Raw genomic sequence first — 20,172 nt, 5'->3', positions numbered from 1 at the left:
AACAACCATGTTCTCAATGAACCCAAAAAACTCATTAATATCAAAGCTGAATATTTTTGGAAGTAGTTTTTAGTTTGTTTTTAGTTTTAGCTATGTTAGGGGGATATCTGTGTGTGCAGGTGACTATTACTGTGCATAATTATTAGGCAACTTAACAAAAAAACAAATATATACCCATTTCAATTATTTATTATTACCAGTGAAACCAATATAACATCTCAACATTCACAAATATACATTTCTGACATTCAAAAACAAAACAAAAACAAATCAGTGACCGATATAGCCACCTTTCTTTGCAAGGACACTCAAAAGCCTGCCATCCATGGATTCTGTCAGTGTTTTGATCTGTTCACCATCAACATTGCGTGCAGCAGCAACCACAGCCTCCCAGACACTGTTCAGAGAGGTGTACTGTTTTCCCTCCTTGTAAATCTCACATTTGATGATGGACCACAGGTTCTCAATGGGGTTCAGATCAGGTGAACAAGGAGGCCATGTCATTAGATTTCCTTCTTTTATACCCTTTCTTGCCAGCCACGCTGTGGAGTACTTGGACGCGTCTGATGGAGCATTGTCCTGCATGAAAATCATGTTTTTCTTGAAGGATGCAGACTTCTTCCTGTACCACTGCTTGAAGAAGGTGTCTTCCAGGAACTGGCAGTAGGACTGGGAGTTGAGCTTGACTCCATCCTCAACCCGAAAAGGCCCCACAAGTCATCTTTGATGATACCAGCCCAAACCAGTACTCCACCTCCACCTTGCTGGCGTCTGAGTCGGACTGGAGCTCTCTGCCCTTTACCAATCCAGCCACGGGCCCATCCATCTGGCCCATCAAGACTCACTATCATTTCATCAGTCCATAAAACCTTAGAAAAATCAGTCTTGAGATATTTCTTGGCCCAGTCTTGACGTTTCAGCTTGTGTGTCTTGTTCAGTGGTGGTCGTCTTTCAGCCTTTCTTACCTTGGCCATGTCTCTGAGTATTGCACACCTTGTGCTTTTGGGCACTCCAGTGATGTTGCAGCTCTGAAATATGGCCAAACTGGTGGCAAGTGGCATCGTGGCAGCTGCACGCTTGACTTTTCTCAGTTCATGGGCAGTTATTTTGCGCCTTGGTTTTTCCACACGCTTCTTGCGACCCTGTTGACTATTTTGAATGAAACGCTTGATTGTTCGATGATCACGCTTCAGAAGCTTTGCAATTTTAAGAGTGCTGCATCCCTCTGCAAGATATCTCACTATTTTTGACTTTTCTGAGCCTGTCAAGTCCTTCTTTTGACCCATTTTGCCAAAGGAAAGGAAGTTGCCTAATAATTATGCACACCTGATATAGGGTGTTGATGTCATTAGACCACACCCCTTCTCATTACAGAGATGCACATCACATAATATGCTTAATTGGTAGTAGGCTTTCGAGCCTATACAGCTTGGAGTAAGACAACATGCATAAAGAGGATGATGTGGTCAAAATACTCATTTGCCTAATAATTCTGCACTCCCTGTAATGTGTATTCCCTGTACTTTCGCATTTCCAAAAACAAAGGTACTCTGGCGGACCACAGCAGTTGACCTCTTTTCTATGCGTTAAAAAGCACAAATCAGTAGCTTCATCCCAAGTCCATAAGCAATGCTCTATTTATGAAATGGTTAGATATATTTCCTCCACTATTACTGATACAATACAGAGTATGGAAAATACAAATGAGGTTCATTCTCATAGTGCCCATGTAGGTAAGGCAGTTGTGGTACTCAATACTTGTGAAAATGCTCATACATCCCCATAAAATGTTACATCTCCATGCAAACCTTCACAAACAACATCAGGGTCAGCTGCAACCTTCCAAGATCAGGGCACTCAATCTTGCTTTTAGCACCTGAACAAATAAGCGTGTGTATATCTTCAACTTCCAGAAGAATGCATGCAAATTCTAAAGGAGGCCTGCAAGCCCCCTACAAGGATTTCCAATGTGGCTTAATGGAAAAGACTTGTCCACTATTGTTCCAATCTACATAAGCAGCCCTTACCAGCCTCAGTAAAATACATCATGTTACGTGCTGCACCCCCAAAAGGCAGGTTTAAAATACTCTTTCCTAATTGTATGTTTATCCACTCACCTGTCAAAATAAAGACCAGCCGTCAATACTAAAAAAACGTGTTTTTAACGCCTGCGTTTTAAGCCTAACACGAGTAACCTTTTGAGAACGCCACCAGTCGCTTCACGGTACCTCAGCATAAATCTTACCCTGCTGATTGGACCGCCATTTAAGCTTTTGTACTTTTGTCCAGTCCATTTGATTTCATGGAAGATGAACTTCCCTTCATGAGTTAGTTAACTTCAAGCCCTTAGGGGTGGAGGACGAAAAGTGCGCACACATTAGTTTGTGCATGACACAAACCACCATTTTCTGTCTGAGGTTGCCTCTTCATTCTGTGTCAATCAAACCACTGTTTGCTTTTTTTTTCCACCCACATCGACTGGTTATGGAATCTTACACACTACTCAACTCATTAACTTTTGGGCAGCCTGCTATGGAATCCCATTTTCAAAGTGGGCCTTGCTTGATAAATTGTTAAATGTATTCAAGTTTGCTCTGCTGAAGCAAAATGTGCACTACACTCAGTGCCTAGAGCATATTTCACTCCGATTAAGAAAGCTACTTTGGCTCTCCTATCCAGCTCCCCCCTTACAGACATATATAAAGCTGAACATGGTCTGCTATCCACACTGTCACCCACTGTCACCCGAAGGATTTGGAGGGCCATGGGCAAGGCATATTTGGGGGTCCTGGTGCAACACAAAATTTGATTTTTTTTACCCATTTCTTGCTAACTCAAGACTGGATGATGCCAAACAGTACTACATTATTGTTAATAATCACAAAAACAGTTGATGTCCGTCTTACCCGGGCCGTCCAAAATCTTTAAGATGACGTGGTGAGTCAGGGAAGGAGACAGGTTTAGATCGAGAAATAGAATAGACAGAGGTGGAAGAGAGAAAGTTCACTTTTCCAGGGGGGCCCTTGGAAGGCGAGGGGCCTTTGCAATTGCCCACTTTTTCAATGCCTTAAAATGTCTCCGCTGTCACCAAACATCATTGCGGGCACATTCATGCTTGGCGAGTAGCACACGTTGGGTAACTGTCCTTAAAATGTTGGTTCAGTCCTCTTCTGCTCCTGGTCCCATCCCACCTCTTTAGGTAGAAGGGCACTGCTATTCAATCTATGCAAGACACGTGATCTACAACAGCATCTTCTGCAAATGTAAAATGCCACTTGCAACACTGGTTTACAACTTGTAGTGCTGTAGGTTCTCAAATTATCTCCCATCTGCACAAATGCAAGCTCACAGCAAGACATTTGTATGAAGAAGGAAGTTTTGCATAGTTAATAACAATACACCAGTACACATAGAGAGGTAATCCGCCTTCACATTTTTACACCTACTTGCTCTCGCCCATAGTCCGTGCCCAATACTAGTTGGGAGGAGTGTGAAAAGCAATGTGAAATATAGAGTATTACAAGGTGTAAACCAATACATGCAAATATGTAACGTTTTCTTTTTGGAAATTTGTCACTATTCTAGAATCGCTTACTTGCCATTATCTTGCTGTTTTCTGGTTAAACTCAGAAAAGCAACTTTTGTAATAATAATTGTTTTGGGGCACTGGCCACGGCCAAACCAGTAGGCCTATTTCATCGACCTGAAATTCACAACCCCCCACACAATAGACATCTCATTCTTTGGAAGTAGGCCAGAGGGCGGAAACTGAGCAATCCTTTTCTGCACTGACAGACCCTCGGAGGAACTGTTGTCTGGCTGAACTACATTCATGGAATGATGATCACTCATAATTTTAAAGTGGGACGCCATTTCTCACAGTAAGTTTTTTTTTGCATGCCAGTGCGATAGAAAGTATCAATAAATCCATTGATGGACAACTAGCTCCACTTTGTTTAAGCATCGACCTAATTGATCTTACAAGTAGAACTCGATCAGATATTTCCCACATCCCCCTACAAACATTGACTTGTCCTGACAGGATGCCCCCAAACTACTCCTCACACAGTTTTCCTCATGCACTTTTGGAATATGGTCCTTGTATAATAAGAATTGGAATAGCACCCTCATGGGGACACCAACAGGCACAATACACTGACATCATCTGATACACAAAAGAGACAGACAGCTTTTGCCACATCAGTAGTCCAAGGCAGAACATAAAATGCCAGAAGTGTACCTAAACCATGTCTTCTCTTTACGTTCATCGACTCCACAATGAACCAGCTGCTTGATGAGGTACAGGGATGGCAGAACATTAAGGCAGACCACCCTGGACATAACAAGTGGGACTCTGGGGGCGGGGCTCTCCCCGAGTCTGCTGGGACATTGCGGTTTTGAGAGTGTTTTACATTTTTGGCTACCATACACCAACGAAATAATACCAATAGCTTGTATTATAGGTCAACCAGTGTCTTCCATTTACTGATGCAGTAAAGTGCAACTTCAGTGACATGATTACTGCAGGTAGGGGTCACTATAGTGTGGCCCGCTTGCCAGTTTAATGGTATTTAGTTTGTCAATCTCACAAGGGCTGAGTGATGGTGGCTGTTCTAATCCTGGTGAAAACTAGTGACATGTTATCCTTCTGTGGTTATAAAATGAGGTGAAACTGACTTTATCAGCTAACGTATTAGGAGCTAGACAAGTATCCAAGTGGTTGTTGCACTACTAGATCAGTAAACTGAAGGCAATAGTAAATATTATGATGTGAAGATTTTTTTTAAATAAAAGATTTGGGAAATAAATAAAGTGAAATTACTAAAAAGGAGGGGGAGCGCAGAAGCAGGCATCATAGTTACTCCTTAGTATTTTTTTATAAGTTGCACGTGCACAAGCTGTTTACTTACGGGTCTGGTGACTATTGGTACATGCCAAAGGGGAGAGGCATAGAAACATCATCAAACAGGATAACCTTTGGACCACTTCTCTTGTAGGAGGGCTTTGGCTGGACCAATGGTGTGATCCTTCAGCTCTTGGACCTTTATGGCAACCAGCTGACATCCGGCGTGCAGGGCAAGCAGTGCTTCATGTGGATAACCCTAGTCCTCTCCGGCCTGATCTGGTCAGCGCTGGCGCATTGATAGAGGAAATACCGACCACAGCCAGTTAAGTACAGTCACCGCCTGCTGGGATAGTCTACAAGCACCAGGATCTGTTCCCCTGAAACATCATCTTGGATTAACGATTATGCCAGATCTGGCCCCACCTTTTCTATTAACATGGCTCCTACTATCATCAGAGATCTAACTCAAAAATGTGATTACTTTTGATTAGGTATGTGAATATCTGGCCCATCATGTGCAATGTAAATGCCCCCAAAACGTACTTATTCTTATTTTATTTGGAACACACATTGATTTAATAGAATAATTGTATTGTGAGAAAATAAATCAGTATATAAATAAGCACCTTTTCATGGAGTGATTGTTCACCACAATTGTAGATACAGGGCAGGGAGATTTACTGGAACATTACAAGACTGTGGTCTCTCAAATACCAGCAGGGTTGAGGTAAAGTTGGCTCATGTTTGAATGACCTGGTCTGTGGCTTCTGTAATTTGAAAGTTTATAGGAGCTTCCCAAGGGAGCTACTAAGCGCTACATACATGACCTCCTCACATTCTTGAGGCACTACTCTAGTATTCAGTCAGCTATAAGTGTGTAGAGCACAGTAAACACTATGAATCCCATACTCAGACTCTTACAGAGAAAGCCATCGTGGAACAGCACATGAAGCCACGTGGAATCCACTGAGGATGTGACCGGTAATATACTATGTTTTGGCCCCTACCATGCGCTGGATAGTGCGCTAATGTGGCTCTATGTGTAGGTGTGACATTACAAAAATGGGTGGTCCAGTGAGGAGAGTTGTAGTCTAAAGAGTAGATGCGGTCCAGTGAGAAAGAAGTGTGACCTATTGAGAGGAGACATTTGGAGGGGATGTGGCCTTTTGAGTGGGTCTGGAGACCCTGGAAGAGAAATTGTTGCTCAATTAGAAAGGGTGGACACTAAAGGCCAGATTTATACTTTTTCATGCAAAACTGCGTTAGTGCAGTTTTGCGTGAAAAAGTATAGTGCCAGCTAGCGCCATTCCAAGATGCCGGCTGGGTGCCATATTTATGGAATGGCGCTTGCCGGCACTAATGCCCTGTTATCATCCTTAGAAAGGACGCTAACCGGGCAGGGGAGATGTAGGGGAAACCGGGGCTTGTGCGCCGAATTATGGCACTACACTGTTTAGAGGCAGAAAAATGCCTCTAAACGGTTTAGCACCATTTTCTGGCACACAACCCCCATGGACATGGCTCCTGTCTTAGGAAAGACAGGAGCCATGCCCACCTCATGGCCACTGGAACCAGAGCTGTGCAGAGGGCCCCAAGTCAGGGCCCCTGAGCAGGGGGGGGGGAAATACTTACCGGAACTTACCTGGGATGGGTCCTCCATCCTGTGGTGTCCCACTGGTGTGGGTGGGGGTGTCTCTGGGGCCAGGGAAGGGCACTTGTGGGCACTTATGCCTACAGGTCCCCTTACGTCGGCCCATACCCAGGCATTAATTAATGGCGCTAAGCAAGCTTAACGCCATTATTTAAGGTCCCCATCTCTCTGTGCTGGATCTTAGCACGGGGGTAAATATGGCGCAAAGGCCATATCGTCCTTTTCTGGATGGGAATGCCTACCTTGCATCTCATTGATGCAAGGTAGGTTTCCAGGTCCAGAAAACAACATTAACTCCATAATTTTGGCGGTAGACGTGTCTAAAACGAAAGTATAAATATGGAGTTAGGTTTGCGCTGAATTCGTGTAAAAAAAAAAATGACGCTAATTCAGCACAAACCGAGTATAACTATGGGCCCAAGAGTAACCAAAGGGAGGGTGAAGGGGGCAGACTAGGTGAAGTGTTGGTCTAATGTGGTTTGTGATCCTAACTGTAAGCCAAGGCTTGTAGTCTGACTGGCAGGAGTTTATGTAATACAGTGAAGGTTTCATCCCGTTAGGAGGAGGAGGAGGCTTGGCCTCATGAGATGGGCTGGTCTGACAAGGAGGTCAGGAGAAAGGAAAAGGAGTGCTATTTGATAAGGGGTTAGTCTAGTGAGGTGGATGTCTGGTGCCCTAAAGAAGTGTGGTCTAATTAAAAGGCTTGCTCTAACCTAGAAGGGGGGTGTGCATGCATGCGTGTGTGTTTTCTGTCAAGCACAGGTTTTGAACTGGAAGGCAACCTTTTGCAGTAAAAAAATTGTGCTTTAGTACTTTTTCCGTTTTGTTCGTATGCTGTACAGTACAGCAAACTTGCACCATCTGGAGACGTTTAAAAGTTGTCTCAAGGAGGCATAATTCATTGGCGCAAATCCCTGCCTACCAGTGTTAATACCCACAAGGCTGGATGGGAACGCCCATCGACCACCCTTGGTACGCCCCCTTAATGCAAAGTAGCACATAGCATTACGCTGTGTTACTTTAACCTACTTTCTAAAGGAAATTAGGATTTGCATTGGAAAGTAAATCCTGCTACAACACTTTGCACTGGTTCTGCATCCCTTTTGTGATTCCAGCACGGTGCAAAGTTTTAGACAATCCCCCCATAAGGAATGGCACAGAGGATGCCACAAGAAAGTTTGGGAACATAAGTGACAATTGACTGGCAAAAAGGAAGCTAGAACTATGATGGTGTTTAATTTGATGGAAATCCTAAACAGTCCACACCCCTCTTGGCAGGGAAAACATTTAAGACTTTTAAAAAGAAAGCAGAGGCTTAAGAATGAGTCTGTTCCCCAAAAGTAAACAACACTTGTATCTGCAAACATAGTATTGGGCCGGTTGCAAAATTATGATTGTTTTCGCCAAGTGGAATGAAAATTGAAGATTCGAAATGATTCTGAGCTCACGCAGTGGCTCCGATGCAGAAAGTGCCGTAACTCCGAACTGAAAGTCTACTTTTATTGTCTGAAGTGTTCGGTGTTTGTAATGTGGGATCAATGAAAAGGATAATGTTAACATATGATTAAACTAACTAGGATATGAAGTTATACGAAAGTGTGCACAATTCATAGGAACTGTAAGCCAACGATGCAGTGTAATAATTTAAGTCTCATTGCACCTGTGATATATTAGTATTCAGTCTCATTCGATGTACCGAAAGTATAATTTATGTTTAGTTGATTTATTATGTATGTTTGTGCTATTTCTATCAGGGGCGGCCCCTCCATAAGAGCGGAGGAGCGCAGCCCCGCAAAAAAATTATGTCTCCAGAACGGAAAAAAAAAATGATAATAAACTTTGTTAATTACCATTTTAGTTTTCAGCACCCCATCTTGAACTGAGTGTCAGGACGGGGCGGGGCAATTGCTGCTGAGTGATAGCAGGGATCTCTGCACTTGTTTAAAGTGCGCATATCACTTTGGCCTGCCGTCTTGCGACGGCCAGTCTGGCGTGCACACTTTAAATTTCTCTAACCCAGCTGTATTAAGACTGGGTTAGAAAAAGCCCAGGCCTCCAGCGCTCTTGTGAGTGTTGAGAGAGGCCGCTCACACCAATCCTGCTGCTTTCATGCTGGTTACCAGCATGAAAGCAGCACCAGGATTGGCTTGTGCAGTATCCTGGGTACCGTCGCACATCGGAGCCAGGAGAGATGACGAGAGGAAAGAAGATCGTCCTAAGGTAAAAATTTATTACTATTGTACAACCCCCCCACCCCCATCCACCCCTGGTCCCCACTGTAAATACAAGCCAGCCAGCACTGATTTCTATAGTCGAACCTTGTTGTGGTTCAGGTGCACAGGTAAGGAAAAGATACACCATCCAGTGACTAAAAAGGTTGCTGGGACCGGAAGTGGGCTGTTACTGCATCGTCATGCAATGTTGGTTAAAGAGGGGCCTACATTGGGATGGAATTGGAATGGTCCTGATTGATGGAGTGATGCTTCTCCAGTTCCTGGGTACATATATGAAGAAGGCCTGTTTTTTTAACATCTGACCTAGAGACTGCTTTAGCAATTTCCCTAGCCTCGCATATTTAACAGAAGCATCAGCAAAGTCAATAGTTCTTGCCTTGTTAATCTGGTAGAATGGATACCATTTTTTTATTACAAGCCTATGCCACAAACATAAAAAAAGAAAAAGGGGAAACCTGCTTCTCTCTACTTGTGAAAGCAGTTTGCTTACAATAACATTTTTTAATTTTTTAAAAAAATACAGTTGCATACAGTTTTAATACAAAAGTACTCACTGTAAGCTTACATGGTGGGTTCCCAACCTTGGATCTGAGAGGTGCTGGTTATGAAAGAACTGTTGTGCACCCTAGAAACGATTTACAAGGCGATTATCACTGCTTTTTGGTGCCACTCCACCAATACGGATAAGTCTTGGACAGTGAATTTTATGGTGATGAAGGGATGCACAAGGGGGCATAAGAAGTAGCCAGGCAGTCCAGGCTTGGACAGTTGAGACTAGGGCATGCCAAGCAGGACTATGCAAAGAAGACTGCAAATGCACCATGTGAGGTGTATCTTACTTTCTGCATATGAATACGCAATCTAAAATTCAGGCGATCTTTGGGGAAGTTAGCATGGCTGTGTTAGGAGGAGTTCAAAAGAGGGAGTAATTAAGAAGTGTGAGGCAGGGAATAAAAATGGCGGGGCATATTTATGAGAGGCTTGCACAGCGAAGCGTCACTGTTTGTTATGCTCCGGCGGCGCAAGCCTCAAACATATCTCTGAGGCCATGCAAAGCCATTTTGGTTGGCTTTGCCTGGCCTCATAGATATGGAGCAAGACAAAGCATGGCAAGTCACTGGGTTGCCTTACTCTGCGCCTGGGAGGCATTTCAGAGGTGTTACATTGGTTTTTCCCACGCAACACTCATGGATTCTGACACTGTTCCCAGATTTACTTAATCACGTAAACCTGAGGCAGCGCCAAAACGTTATGCCTCCCAAAGCAGGCATAATGAGGAGAGATATTTTCATTTCTCCTCATTGTTTCCCCTTTCTATGTGTGCTGCATTCTGCAGTGCACATAGAAAGAGGAAAACACCTCTCCTGATTGTTTTTTGTACAGGAAGGTGTCCCTTACTACACAAAAACAATCCTGCATGCAATGCAGGCACCCCTGCACCATGGTGCAAGGTTGCCTGTGAGGACAATAGACAGCCAATTGTGTGCTGGTGCAGGGGGAAAGGACAGGAATGCACTGTATTTCATAAATACGGTGCATGGAGGGGGGTGGCAACCAATGCCTATTGGGATAGAAGAGCTTAAGCTTACCTCTGTCCTGAGTCTCAATCCAGGATTTCTCAGCTTCCAGGAAACACACAGATCTCAGCTGGTGGGTGCTGGATGGTGCAGGAGAGGGAGCCTCCGTAAATGCCTCGTACAAGATATATCCAAAGTATTTGAAGTGAATAAAAAACCTCTGCTCTCATCCTGAGTGCAGTGTTGGTGGAGCCTGAGATGTGGCTAAAAACAGAACGAAATATTCTACAGCTATTTTGTAGGCCATTCATCTTCAGGCAAATTCATACAAAATTTAAAGCAAACACCTCGAAAGATTAATACATGTCAAAATAATTGGGGGGAAATGGGTTATTTTATGCTATTCAAGCTGAATTGGTTAATGGCGTCACTGCAGATGTTTGTGTGTGTACGTAGTTGCACAATAGAATCTTGGTTGGGGCGCAAATAGAACAGTGACATGTATCCTGGTTGGGGCACCAACAGAATAGTGACAGGTATTTATAGGCCTACGAGGTCCCATCCTGCAACTGAAAGCACTCTGAATATGCTAGTTATTATCTTAAAATTGTAGTACACTCCATATAAGAAAAGCTGCTGCAAAATGTGCAGAGATTAAGGGACAGATTTATTAACTTTTCAAGTAGCATAACAACGAAAGTTGCTGCGTTGCGTGAAAAGCAGAGAGAAGATCTGCACCACATGTACTAAAATATGACAAACTGCGCCATATGTACTAAGATAATGGTGATGTCTTCTGTCCCTGCGCTGGCACCTTTTAGACTGACATACATCAACACACAAACGCTTGCACTAGTGCAAGCATGTCGGTTCTGGCAAGCATAGGTTTTGGACAGGAAAGGTACCCTTTCAGTAAAAAATATTATGGGACATATTTACGAAATAGTGGCGCAGTGCAGCAAGTCACCTTGCTGTGCTGCACTGTGTCACTGGGAAAGGGCAGGAATGTGCCATATATATGGCAACATAGCACATTCCTGCCCTTTCCCCTGCACTGGTGAACAATGGCCTGCTTAGCACCAACGCAGGCACCCTTGCCCTATGGTGCAAAGGTGCAGGTGTTGCATGCAGGATTGTTTTTGTGCAGGAAGGGGCACCTTCTTGTACAAAAACAATCCTGAGAGGCTTTTTCCTCTCTGTGTCCTGCAGAATGCAGCACACACAGAGAGCAGAAACCTTGTTATGCCTCTTACATATACCCTACTTAACGTTCTGATGATAACTTAACCAGGAGATCCGGTTTGGTTTAGGCAGTCGATCATTATCTCTTCGGGTAAACCACTTTTTGATCCGCTCAGTAGGATGCTATAGATCATTTTGGCTTAAGTTGATTCAATTCTGTATCTTGAGTTACATCAGTCAGTGCATATTCGATTTTCATTTTTAATTATTTATATTTATTTACTTCTTCATGTTTAAATTCCATCTTATTTTTTAACTTGTATAGAAACCCAACTGCCAGCACCGCCTTATAACTAATTCACTCATTTGACTTCTGTAATTCATTAAAATTACTTTAGCTTTATTTTCATTTTATCACTATTTTCTGACTTGAGGTGTATTCTTTTAAATGTTTTAATCAATTCACTCTCTTTTTCTCCTCTGCACTTTGAATGAGGGAATTTTGGGTATTTTTGGCACTTTTTCTTCCTTGATTTTTTTGATATCATTTACTTTTATATAATACAAGATGTTCTTCCTTTCCTACATCTTTTCAGCCTTGAGAAAGCCCCAGGTGCAAGCACCCCAGGGGGCAAAACATGTGTCGGCTGTTTGCTTTTTCAAGTATGTCACAGTAAACAATGAGCTGAATTTATGGACTTGACTCAATGCATATATATATATATATATATATATATATATATACACCTTGACTACATAACGCATTAAACTTATATTTGGAATTTATGGTGGACCTACCAATCTTTTTTCTGGTTTCATAGATTTAAAAAAGGGCATTTGAAAGTTATATTTTGAATAATACGCAATCAGTCTGTATCTGCTGCAAACCCTTTTTAATAAGTTTCTATTATGACTGAACCTATTGCAGAGCTTTTTTTTAAAGTTTCCATTAGGGCACACGCCAGACCACTGCTGATAAAACCCTTACATTACCACTCAAAAAGAATAAACCTTTTTCACCAAGAAGCCTCACATGAGTCAATGAATTAAAACCATACTCTGACTTCAAAGCAGCCTTAAATTTCGCAGCCCTTGCACACATTTGCATTTCTTCCAGGTAGCAGGCACCCTAACAAGATGGCCTGTTTCTTCTTTTACTGTCTGCCTCTCATTTTGCTTCACAGAAAATAACTCACGCCTTCCTTGCGACCAGGGGCACTTCAAGGTCTTTTCAAGTCTGCAATGTTATTTAAAAAAAAATAAAAGCATAAAAACTATTATTGTAAACATTTAAAAAAAAGATTGGGAATGTTATTTCCAATAGATCCTACCCACTTCAACAACCGATTACATCAAATAGGAGGTTTTTTTAGTACTCCATTGCTTTTCCTATCTTCCGGTGTCTTTTCCTCCCACCTGCAAGGTGCCCATGAAATGCATGAACCCTGATTGGAAACTGTGTGAAGCAGAATTCCCATGTGGAAATCCGTTCCAGACAATCAAAAACGATCCAGGGTTCCTGAGCCCAGGTTTACTGTGTGCCGAAACAACCAACCCAATTTTATAGGCTGAAAAATTCAGCAGGTAAGTTAGAGCTGACACTTCAAACAAAGAGGTTGAGCTATTCTTAGAGCCAGTACACGAAAACAGAGGCACAGGTTGTGTATTTGAAATACATTGATTGAACCAAATATGATTTTAACAAACGTTTTAGTGGATTTGACAATGTTTGTAGTATAATGACGAAAATCTGTAGCCACTTAAGTGGTAACGTGGTCTCATCCTGCTACCCCCAGCCCCTATCTACAATAGTCAAATAATGGGGCAGCTTGTATATGGTGGTGGATGAAAGAAGAATGAGGTGGAATCAAGACTTCGGAGTGTTGCTATTTGGCACCCTCAACACTTGGCTGCATCGGCCATTGGGCTTCTGAGAAAAGGTTCGGACAATTGCACTTCCTTTACAAATTAAGTACTGGGCGGGGGAACACTTCGAGGTAAATCTTTATCCATTCCAGAGGTGGATCAGGTGCACATTTGCAGAAGGATGTGGCAGACGGTAGTGGTATGGACACATAAGGTATGGTGACTTAAATCCCATGTTGTTAACATTAGGAGGGTCACAGGGACATAAAGCAATACCATTTATCAGTGGGTTAAGACACTAAACTGGTATGAAGGATTAACTGGAAGAAAACAATATGTAGCATATCTGTGTAGGGATGCAGCACAACTTGTGCGACTTGGCATCAAGGATCCTTAAGTGTGATGTGAAAGAAGGCAGGTGCCTGGTTGTTGCTGTAGGCTGAGGAGCTTAAGGGGTCATGTTTGCAGTATGGAGGTGCTAAATACAGTGACTGAGAAATGCCAAACACTTGTGCAGTTTCAGAAGCATTGGTCTTGATTTGGGGAAAAAAGGGTTCCTAAAGTGAGGTATCTACTCTTTGCGGGGAGCATTAACTGGGAGGTCAGAGAGCTGTTGCAAGCCTTGGAGGCTGAAGTGAGGCATGGAGGGCACAGTTTGCCCTGGAGGAGCAGAAGTTAATAGCATCAGGTCTCAAGGGACTGAGTTGGAAAATAGGAGAGAAATTTGGCGATTTAGGATGTGCGGCATGGAGGTGAGTTAAAACAGATTGGGGCATATTTATCAAAATTTGTGTTGCCCATGCGCCACCCAAGGGGGCACAAGGGAGATGCAAAACCTAAGTCAGATTTATTAAGTTACGCTGAGTGGCTTGATAAATCTGGAGTAATGCAAGGCAGCGCAAATCGCTGACTTGCATTACTCTGCCCCATGGAGGTGTTCCATGGGTGGAGTGTGCTTTTTCCCATGCATTCACCCATGTATTTTGGTGCATTTCCAGATTTGCCAACATTGGTAAACCTGGGAATGCAGCAAATTCTACACCTTCCCCGGGGAGGCGCAACAAGGAGAAATATCTTTATTTCTCCTCATTGCTTACTCTTTCTAAGTGTGCTGCATTCTGCAGCACCCCTTATAAAGAGGAAAGCAACGCCTCTGGGGATTGTTTTTGAGCAGGAAGGTGTCCCTACAACACAGGCACCCTTGCACCGTGCACCAGTTCAAGGAAAGGACCGGAATGTGCTGTATCATGTTAAATACGGCGCATTCCTGCCCTTTCCCTTTCACGTAGCACACCACAGCAGCGAAGCTTGCTGCGCTGCGTGAAATAATGATAAATCTGCCACATACGAGAGAGCTTGTTGTGTGGCTTGATTCTATAGGTACTGTATAAAAGATGTTTTGAGTGTGAACAGATTTTTATGTCTGACTTAAAGGTGTAGCGGTCAGTACCTTGTGTGGTGTGATCATTAGAAAAAGCTGTACGATTGACAGAGAGGCTCTGGCTCCACCAAAATATTGATTACCTTGAGCAAAGATTTTTATTAAGCAAAAGTTTTGTGCGTCTGCTGAAAAAGAGTACTTTTTGCCTTGTAGAAAGCCTTTGCTCAGCACATCATGACAGATTTGTTAATGATGATAATCCATTGATCGAGGCTGTAGGCCTAAACTTATTATTATTAAAGTTATGACAGTAGGCCTGGCCTATTTACTGTGAAAAACATATGTTAAACGCCATAGACCTTTAAGGGTGGATTGTAATTACACTGTGCTAATGCTTGTCAAAAGGTATTTTGTTACAGAGATTCTCAAATTAACATAGCAGGAAAGGTTTTTGGTTATCACTTGACAAACATTCGGGGTAAAAGAGTTGCAATTTGTGAATCATTGTAAACCTTAAATTGATACATGTTTGTAATTTTATGATAGAGTGACCAGTTTTGGCACGACCCAAATGTTGATTCCACTAAGTACATATTTTGATTGAGCAGAAGTTGTGTCCTTCCTGATGAAAAAGAGGGCTTGCACGGCACTTTTTGTCACATGGTAAAGTTTATGCTCAGTACAACAGGACTGAGGAGGTTAAAGTGAAAAGGAAAATGGCAGCAAAGGAAAGCAGGGACACTTCCAGTTGGTCACAGATGCAGGCAGTAAAGGCTAGCAAAAGTTGCTCGGGGTGAAATTCAAGATGAGCGGCAAAGGAAAGCAGGGCCGCTCCGTGTAGATCTCAGATGCGAGCGGTGAAGTTTAGCAAAAGTCGCTTGGTTTGCAATTGAAGGTGATCGGCAAAGGAAAGCAGGGCCGCTCGGACAGATCTCAGGTGTGATTGGTGAAGTTTAGCAAGGGTCGCTCAGATTGAAGTTGAAGGTGTGCGGCAAGGGAAAGCAGGGGGCAGGTTTCAAATGCAAGCGGCGAAGTTTAGCAAAAACCGCTAGAGTTGAAATTGGAGGCGAGCAGGCAAAGGAAAGCAGGGCCACTCCCGGGCAGGTTTGAGATGTGAGTAGTGAAGTTTACCAAAAGTTGCTAGAGTTGAAGTTGAAGGCGAGCGGCAAAGTACAGCAGGGCTGCTCTGGGCACATTTAAGATGTGAGTGGTGAAGTTTAGCAAAAGCTGTTCAAGCTGAAATTGAAGGTGAGCGGCAAAGGAAGGCAGGGCCCCTCTGGGCCGGTTTCAGATGTGAGCGGCGAAGGTTAGTAAAAGCCGCTCGTTTTGCAATTGAAGGCGAATGCCAAAGGAAAGCAGGGAAGCTCAGAATCACTCTCGGTGTGAAGGACGAATCTTGGGCTACCAGGCAGAGATCAGCAGGTAGCAGGGTGACACAGCGAAGCAGGGCAGCAGTTCCTGAGAGCAGTCAATCCTGGCAGAGTGGCAATCCTGGCACACAGCAGTCTTTACTCCGGCAGTATATTCTTGAGTCCAGAAGTGTACTGATTTTAGGGGGTCAAGGACCTAGTACTTATACTAGAAAGTGTCCTTTATGTGGGGGGTGACTACAAAGAGTTTGTGTGAAGTGCACAGGTCCCCCTTTCAGGTCAGCCTCGGCTACAGACTATCAAGTGGGAAGTAATCAGACCCTTTGTGTGGACTCTAGACACTACACTTTGAGGTGTAAGTGTGAGCCTTTCCCAACTTTCTCCCCAGGAAGACTTATCAGTGTGCAGATACAGTTAGGTATCCTGTGTTGTGGGTGTCTGAAGGAAATGCACAAGTGGAGCTGTCACCTAGCCCAATCCAGGCATGTAATGGAGATAGGCTGTGGGCACATAGGGCAGTGAGTGCAGAGAACTGCCTACTTTCTAAAAGTGGCATTTCTAAAATAGTATTAATAAATCCGACTTTACCAGTAAAGAGGATTTATTATTACCATTCCAATGGTACTACCCATGATGCAGCTACTCCTCTCAGATCAAGAATTACAGCTTAAAGGTATTATAAGGAATTCCCAAGTCCAGTCTGTGACAGGGGCAGGCCTCACAGTAATGAATAACGACTTTGGGGAGTTTTTTATTACCAGGACATCAGAACTTAAATGTTTATGTCCTGCCTTTCAATTACATGGCATCCTGCCCTATAGGCTACCTAGGACCTACCGTTGGGGTGACTTATATGTAAGAAAATGGGATATCTGGGCTTGGCATAAGGTTTCAATTGTCAAGTCAGGGTGGCAGTTAGAATGCACACAGGCTCTGCAGTGGCGGGCCTGAGACATGTTTACAGGGCTACATAAGTGATAGGCACAATCAGTGCTGCAGGCCAACTAGTAGCTTTTAATTTACAGGCCCTATGTATTGTAACTGAAGTTGTGATTGTAATAGTATTTATATAGCGCTTACTTCCCCTGACGAGGCGTCAAATCGCTTTTTGGGGAGTAGGACGCTACTCCGGAACCCAAGAGGAATTAGTGGTGGGTTAGTATAATGAAATATGAGTACAGTATAAGTATTATTATGAGTTAATTTGAGCAGAGGATATGTGAGTTTGTTAGTTGGATTGACTAGAGTAATGGAGAGATACAGGAGGGAAGAATCCAGAAGTGTTAATTGGGAGTTTATAGTAATAGGATGAGGCTTGGGATGAGTAAAGGAGAGATGGAGGAGGGAAGAGTCTGTGGACAGGGTTAGGGAGATCACAGTGGCAGGAGGGGTTTTGGATGAGTCAAAGATGAGATAAATGAGGAAGCATTTAGTAGGGTTGTTTGAGAGATCATGGTAGTAAACTGAGGTTTGGGGTGAGCAAGATGTGAAAGAGGAGGGAAGAACTTAGGCTGGGTTATTTTGGAGATGAAAGTAGTAGAATGGGTTTGGGATGAGTCAGAGTGGGGATGGAGGATAGCTTGATAGAGACATGCCACAGAGTAATGGGTAGACAAAGTAAAGATTACAAGTGAGTATATTTATATTATTTGTATTTATTATTATATATTTTTATTTTTATTTGTCTTTTATTCATCATTATTATTTTTTACTTTAATTAAATTATTTATAATTTGAATTTTATTTATAGATTTAATTTTATTTATTTTTATTTAATTTTTCTCTAGTACAGTAGGAACAGAGTAATAAATAGTTATGTAAATACATAGTAAGGGAATATATGTTCAAGGAATATAATAATGGGTATAATATATGAGAAGAAAAGTAGTATTGTATAAACACAGACTTTCAAGATTTGTAATATTAAAAGTTAATTAATAAGTGTACTTTTCTAACATGTATTTATCTTTCCTCAATTTTTGAATAGCGAAATGCTTATGATAATAAAACATTTGATCAGTGTGATATAAAAACGAGAGCAGGGATTCATAAGTATCTAATATAACAACTTATCTAGGAGCTATACAATGACTGAGAACATGTTAAGTATAGAATAACATACACATAAATATGTATACACACACACATATATACATACACATATGCATATATATATATATATATATATATATATATATATATGGAAAATGTCACTTACCCAGTGTACATCTGTTCGTGGCATGTTCTGCTGCAGATTCACATGCTGTGCATATACTTCTGCCATCTAGTGTTGGGCTCGGAGTGTTACAAGTTGTTTTTCTTCGAAGAAGTGTTTTGGAGTCATAGGATCGAGTGACTCCTCCTCTTCAGTTCCATTGCGCATGGGCATCGATTCCATGTTAGATTGTTTTCCCACAGAGGGTAAGGTAGGAGTGATAGAGTATAAAGAAAAGAGATATCCATGCTAATGGAATGTTAAATATGGAAAATGTCACTTACCCAGTGTACATCTGTTCGTGGCATGAGACGCTGCAGATTCACATGCTGTGCATTATCCTGCCATCTAGTGTTGGGCTCTGAGTGTTACAAGTTGTTTTTCTTCTAAGAAGTCTTTTCGAGTCACGAGACCGAGGGACTCCTCCCTTTCGGCTCCATTGCGCATGGGCGTCGACTCCATCTTAGATTGTTTTCCCCGCAGAGGGTGAGGTAGGAGTTGTGTATATAGTAAAGGTGCCCATGCAAAGGAGTAAGTATGTATGTACATGATGTGTATAAGAATAGTATATATTTACAAATTTACAAGTTTTATTCAACTTATAACGGCTACAGGCTCCCGGGGAGGCGGGAGGGCGCATGTGAATCTGCAGCGTCTCATGCCACGAACAGATGTACACTGGGTAAGTGACATTTTCCGTTCAATGGCATGTGTAGCTGCAGATACACATGCTGTGCATAGACTAGTAAACAGTAATCTCCCCAAAAGCGGTGGCTTAGCCTGTAGGAGTTGAAGTTGTTTGAAATAATGTTCGTAATACAGCCTGTCCTACTGTGGCTTGTTGTGCTGTTAACACATCTACACAGTAATGTTTTGTGAATGTATGAGGCGTAGACCATGTGGCTGCCTTACAAATTTCTGTCATAGGTATATTCCCTAAAAAAGCCATTGTGGCGCCCTTTTTCCTAGTGGAATGCGCCTTTGGTGTAATAGGTAGATCCCTTTTTGCTTTAATATAGCAGGTTTGCATACATTTCACTATCCATCTAGCAATGCCTTGCTTGGATATAGGATTCCCTGCATGAGGTTTTTGGAAGGCTACAAATAATTGTTTTATTTTGCGAAACTGTTTTGTTCTGTCAATGTAATACATTAGTGCTCTTTTGATGTCTAACGTATGTAAGGCTCTTTCTGCTACTGAGTCTGGTTGTGGAAAAAAGACTGGGAGTTCCACTGTTTGGTTTAGGTGGAATGGTGATATAACTTTTGGTAAGAATTTTGGATTTTTACAGAGAACCACTTTATGTTTATGTATTTGTATAAAGGGTTCTTGTATAGTAAATGCTTGTATTTCGCTTACTCTTCTAAGAGAAGTGATAGCGATGAGGAAGACGACCTTCCAAGGTAAGTATTGTATTTCACAAGAGTGCATGGGTTCAAATGGTGGTCCCATGAGTCATGTTAATACAATATTGAGGTTACATGAAGGGACTGGTGGTGTTCTCGGGGGTATGATTCTTTTTAATCCTTCCATAAATGCTTTGATGACTGGGATTCGAAAGAGTGATGTTGAATGTTTAATCTGCAGATAGGCAGAGATTGCTGTGAGATGTATTTTAATAGAAGAGAATGCTAGGTTAGATTTTTGTAAGTGTAACAGGTAGCTTACAATGTTTTTTGCGGAAGCATGTAGTGGTTGAATTTTATTATTGTGGCAGTAGTAAAAAAATATTTTCCATTTGTTTGCATAACAATGTTTTGTAGTAGGTTTCCTAGCCTGTTTAATGACCTCCATACATTCTTGTGTAAGGTCTAAGGGGGTCATTCTGACCTCGGCGGTAAAAGGCTCTTACCGCCGGTCAGAACACCGCCATTCTACCGCCGCGGCCGCGGTAAACCGCCACGGTCAT

At 42.4% G+C, this 20,172-nt stretch overlaps 1 protein-coding gene across 2 annotated transcripts in view; it reads left to right on the top strand.

Annotated features, from left to right (window-relative positions):
* Window positions 1-5,468, top strand: part of TREH (trehalase) — a 131,637-nt gene extending 126,169 nt beyond the window's left edge. The window contains exon 16 of one of the 2 annotated variants that reach the window (XM_069224786.1): window positions 4,998-5,468. In XM_069224786.1, the coding sequence (XP_069080887.1) occupies window positions 4,998-5,144 (147 nt within the window). In that variant the 3' untranslated portion in view covers window positions 5,145-5,468. The remainder of the gene's footprint in view (window positions 1-4,997) is intronic. The other variant, XM_069224787.1, reaches the window with a different exon arrangement.
* Window positions 5,469-20,172: the final 14,704 nt, after the last annotated feature.

Source organism: Pleurodeles waltl, chromosome 3_1 (assembly GCF_031143425.1).
Source record: "Pleurodeles waltl isolate 20211129_DDA chromosome 3_1, aPleWal1.hap1.20221129, whole genome shotgun sequence".
NCBI lineage: Eukaryota > Metazoa > Chordata > Amphibia > Caudata > Salamandridae > Pleurodeles > Pleurodeles waltl.
The sequence above is the reverse complement of the archived record's forward strand: the minus strand, read 5'-3'. Positions and strand labels throughout refer to the sequence as shown.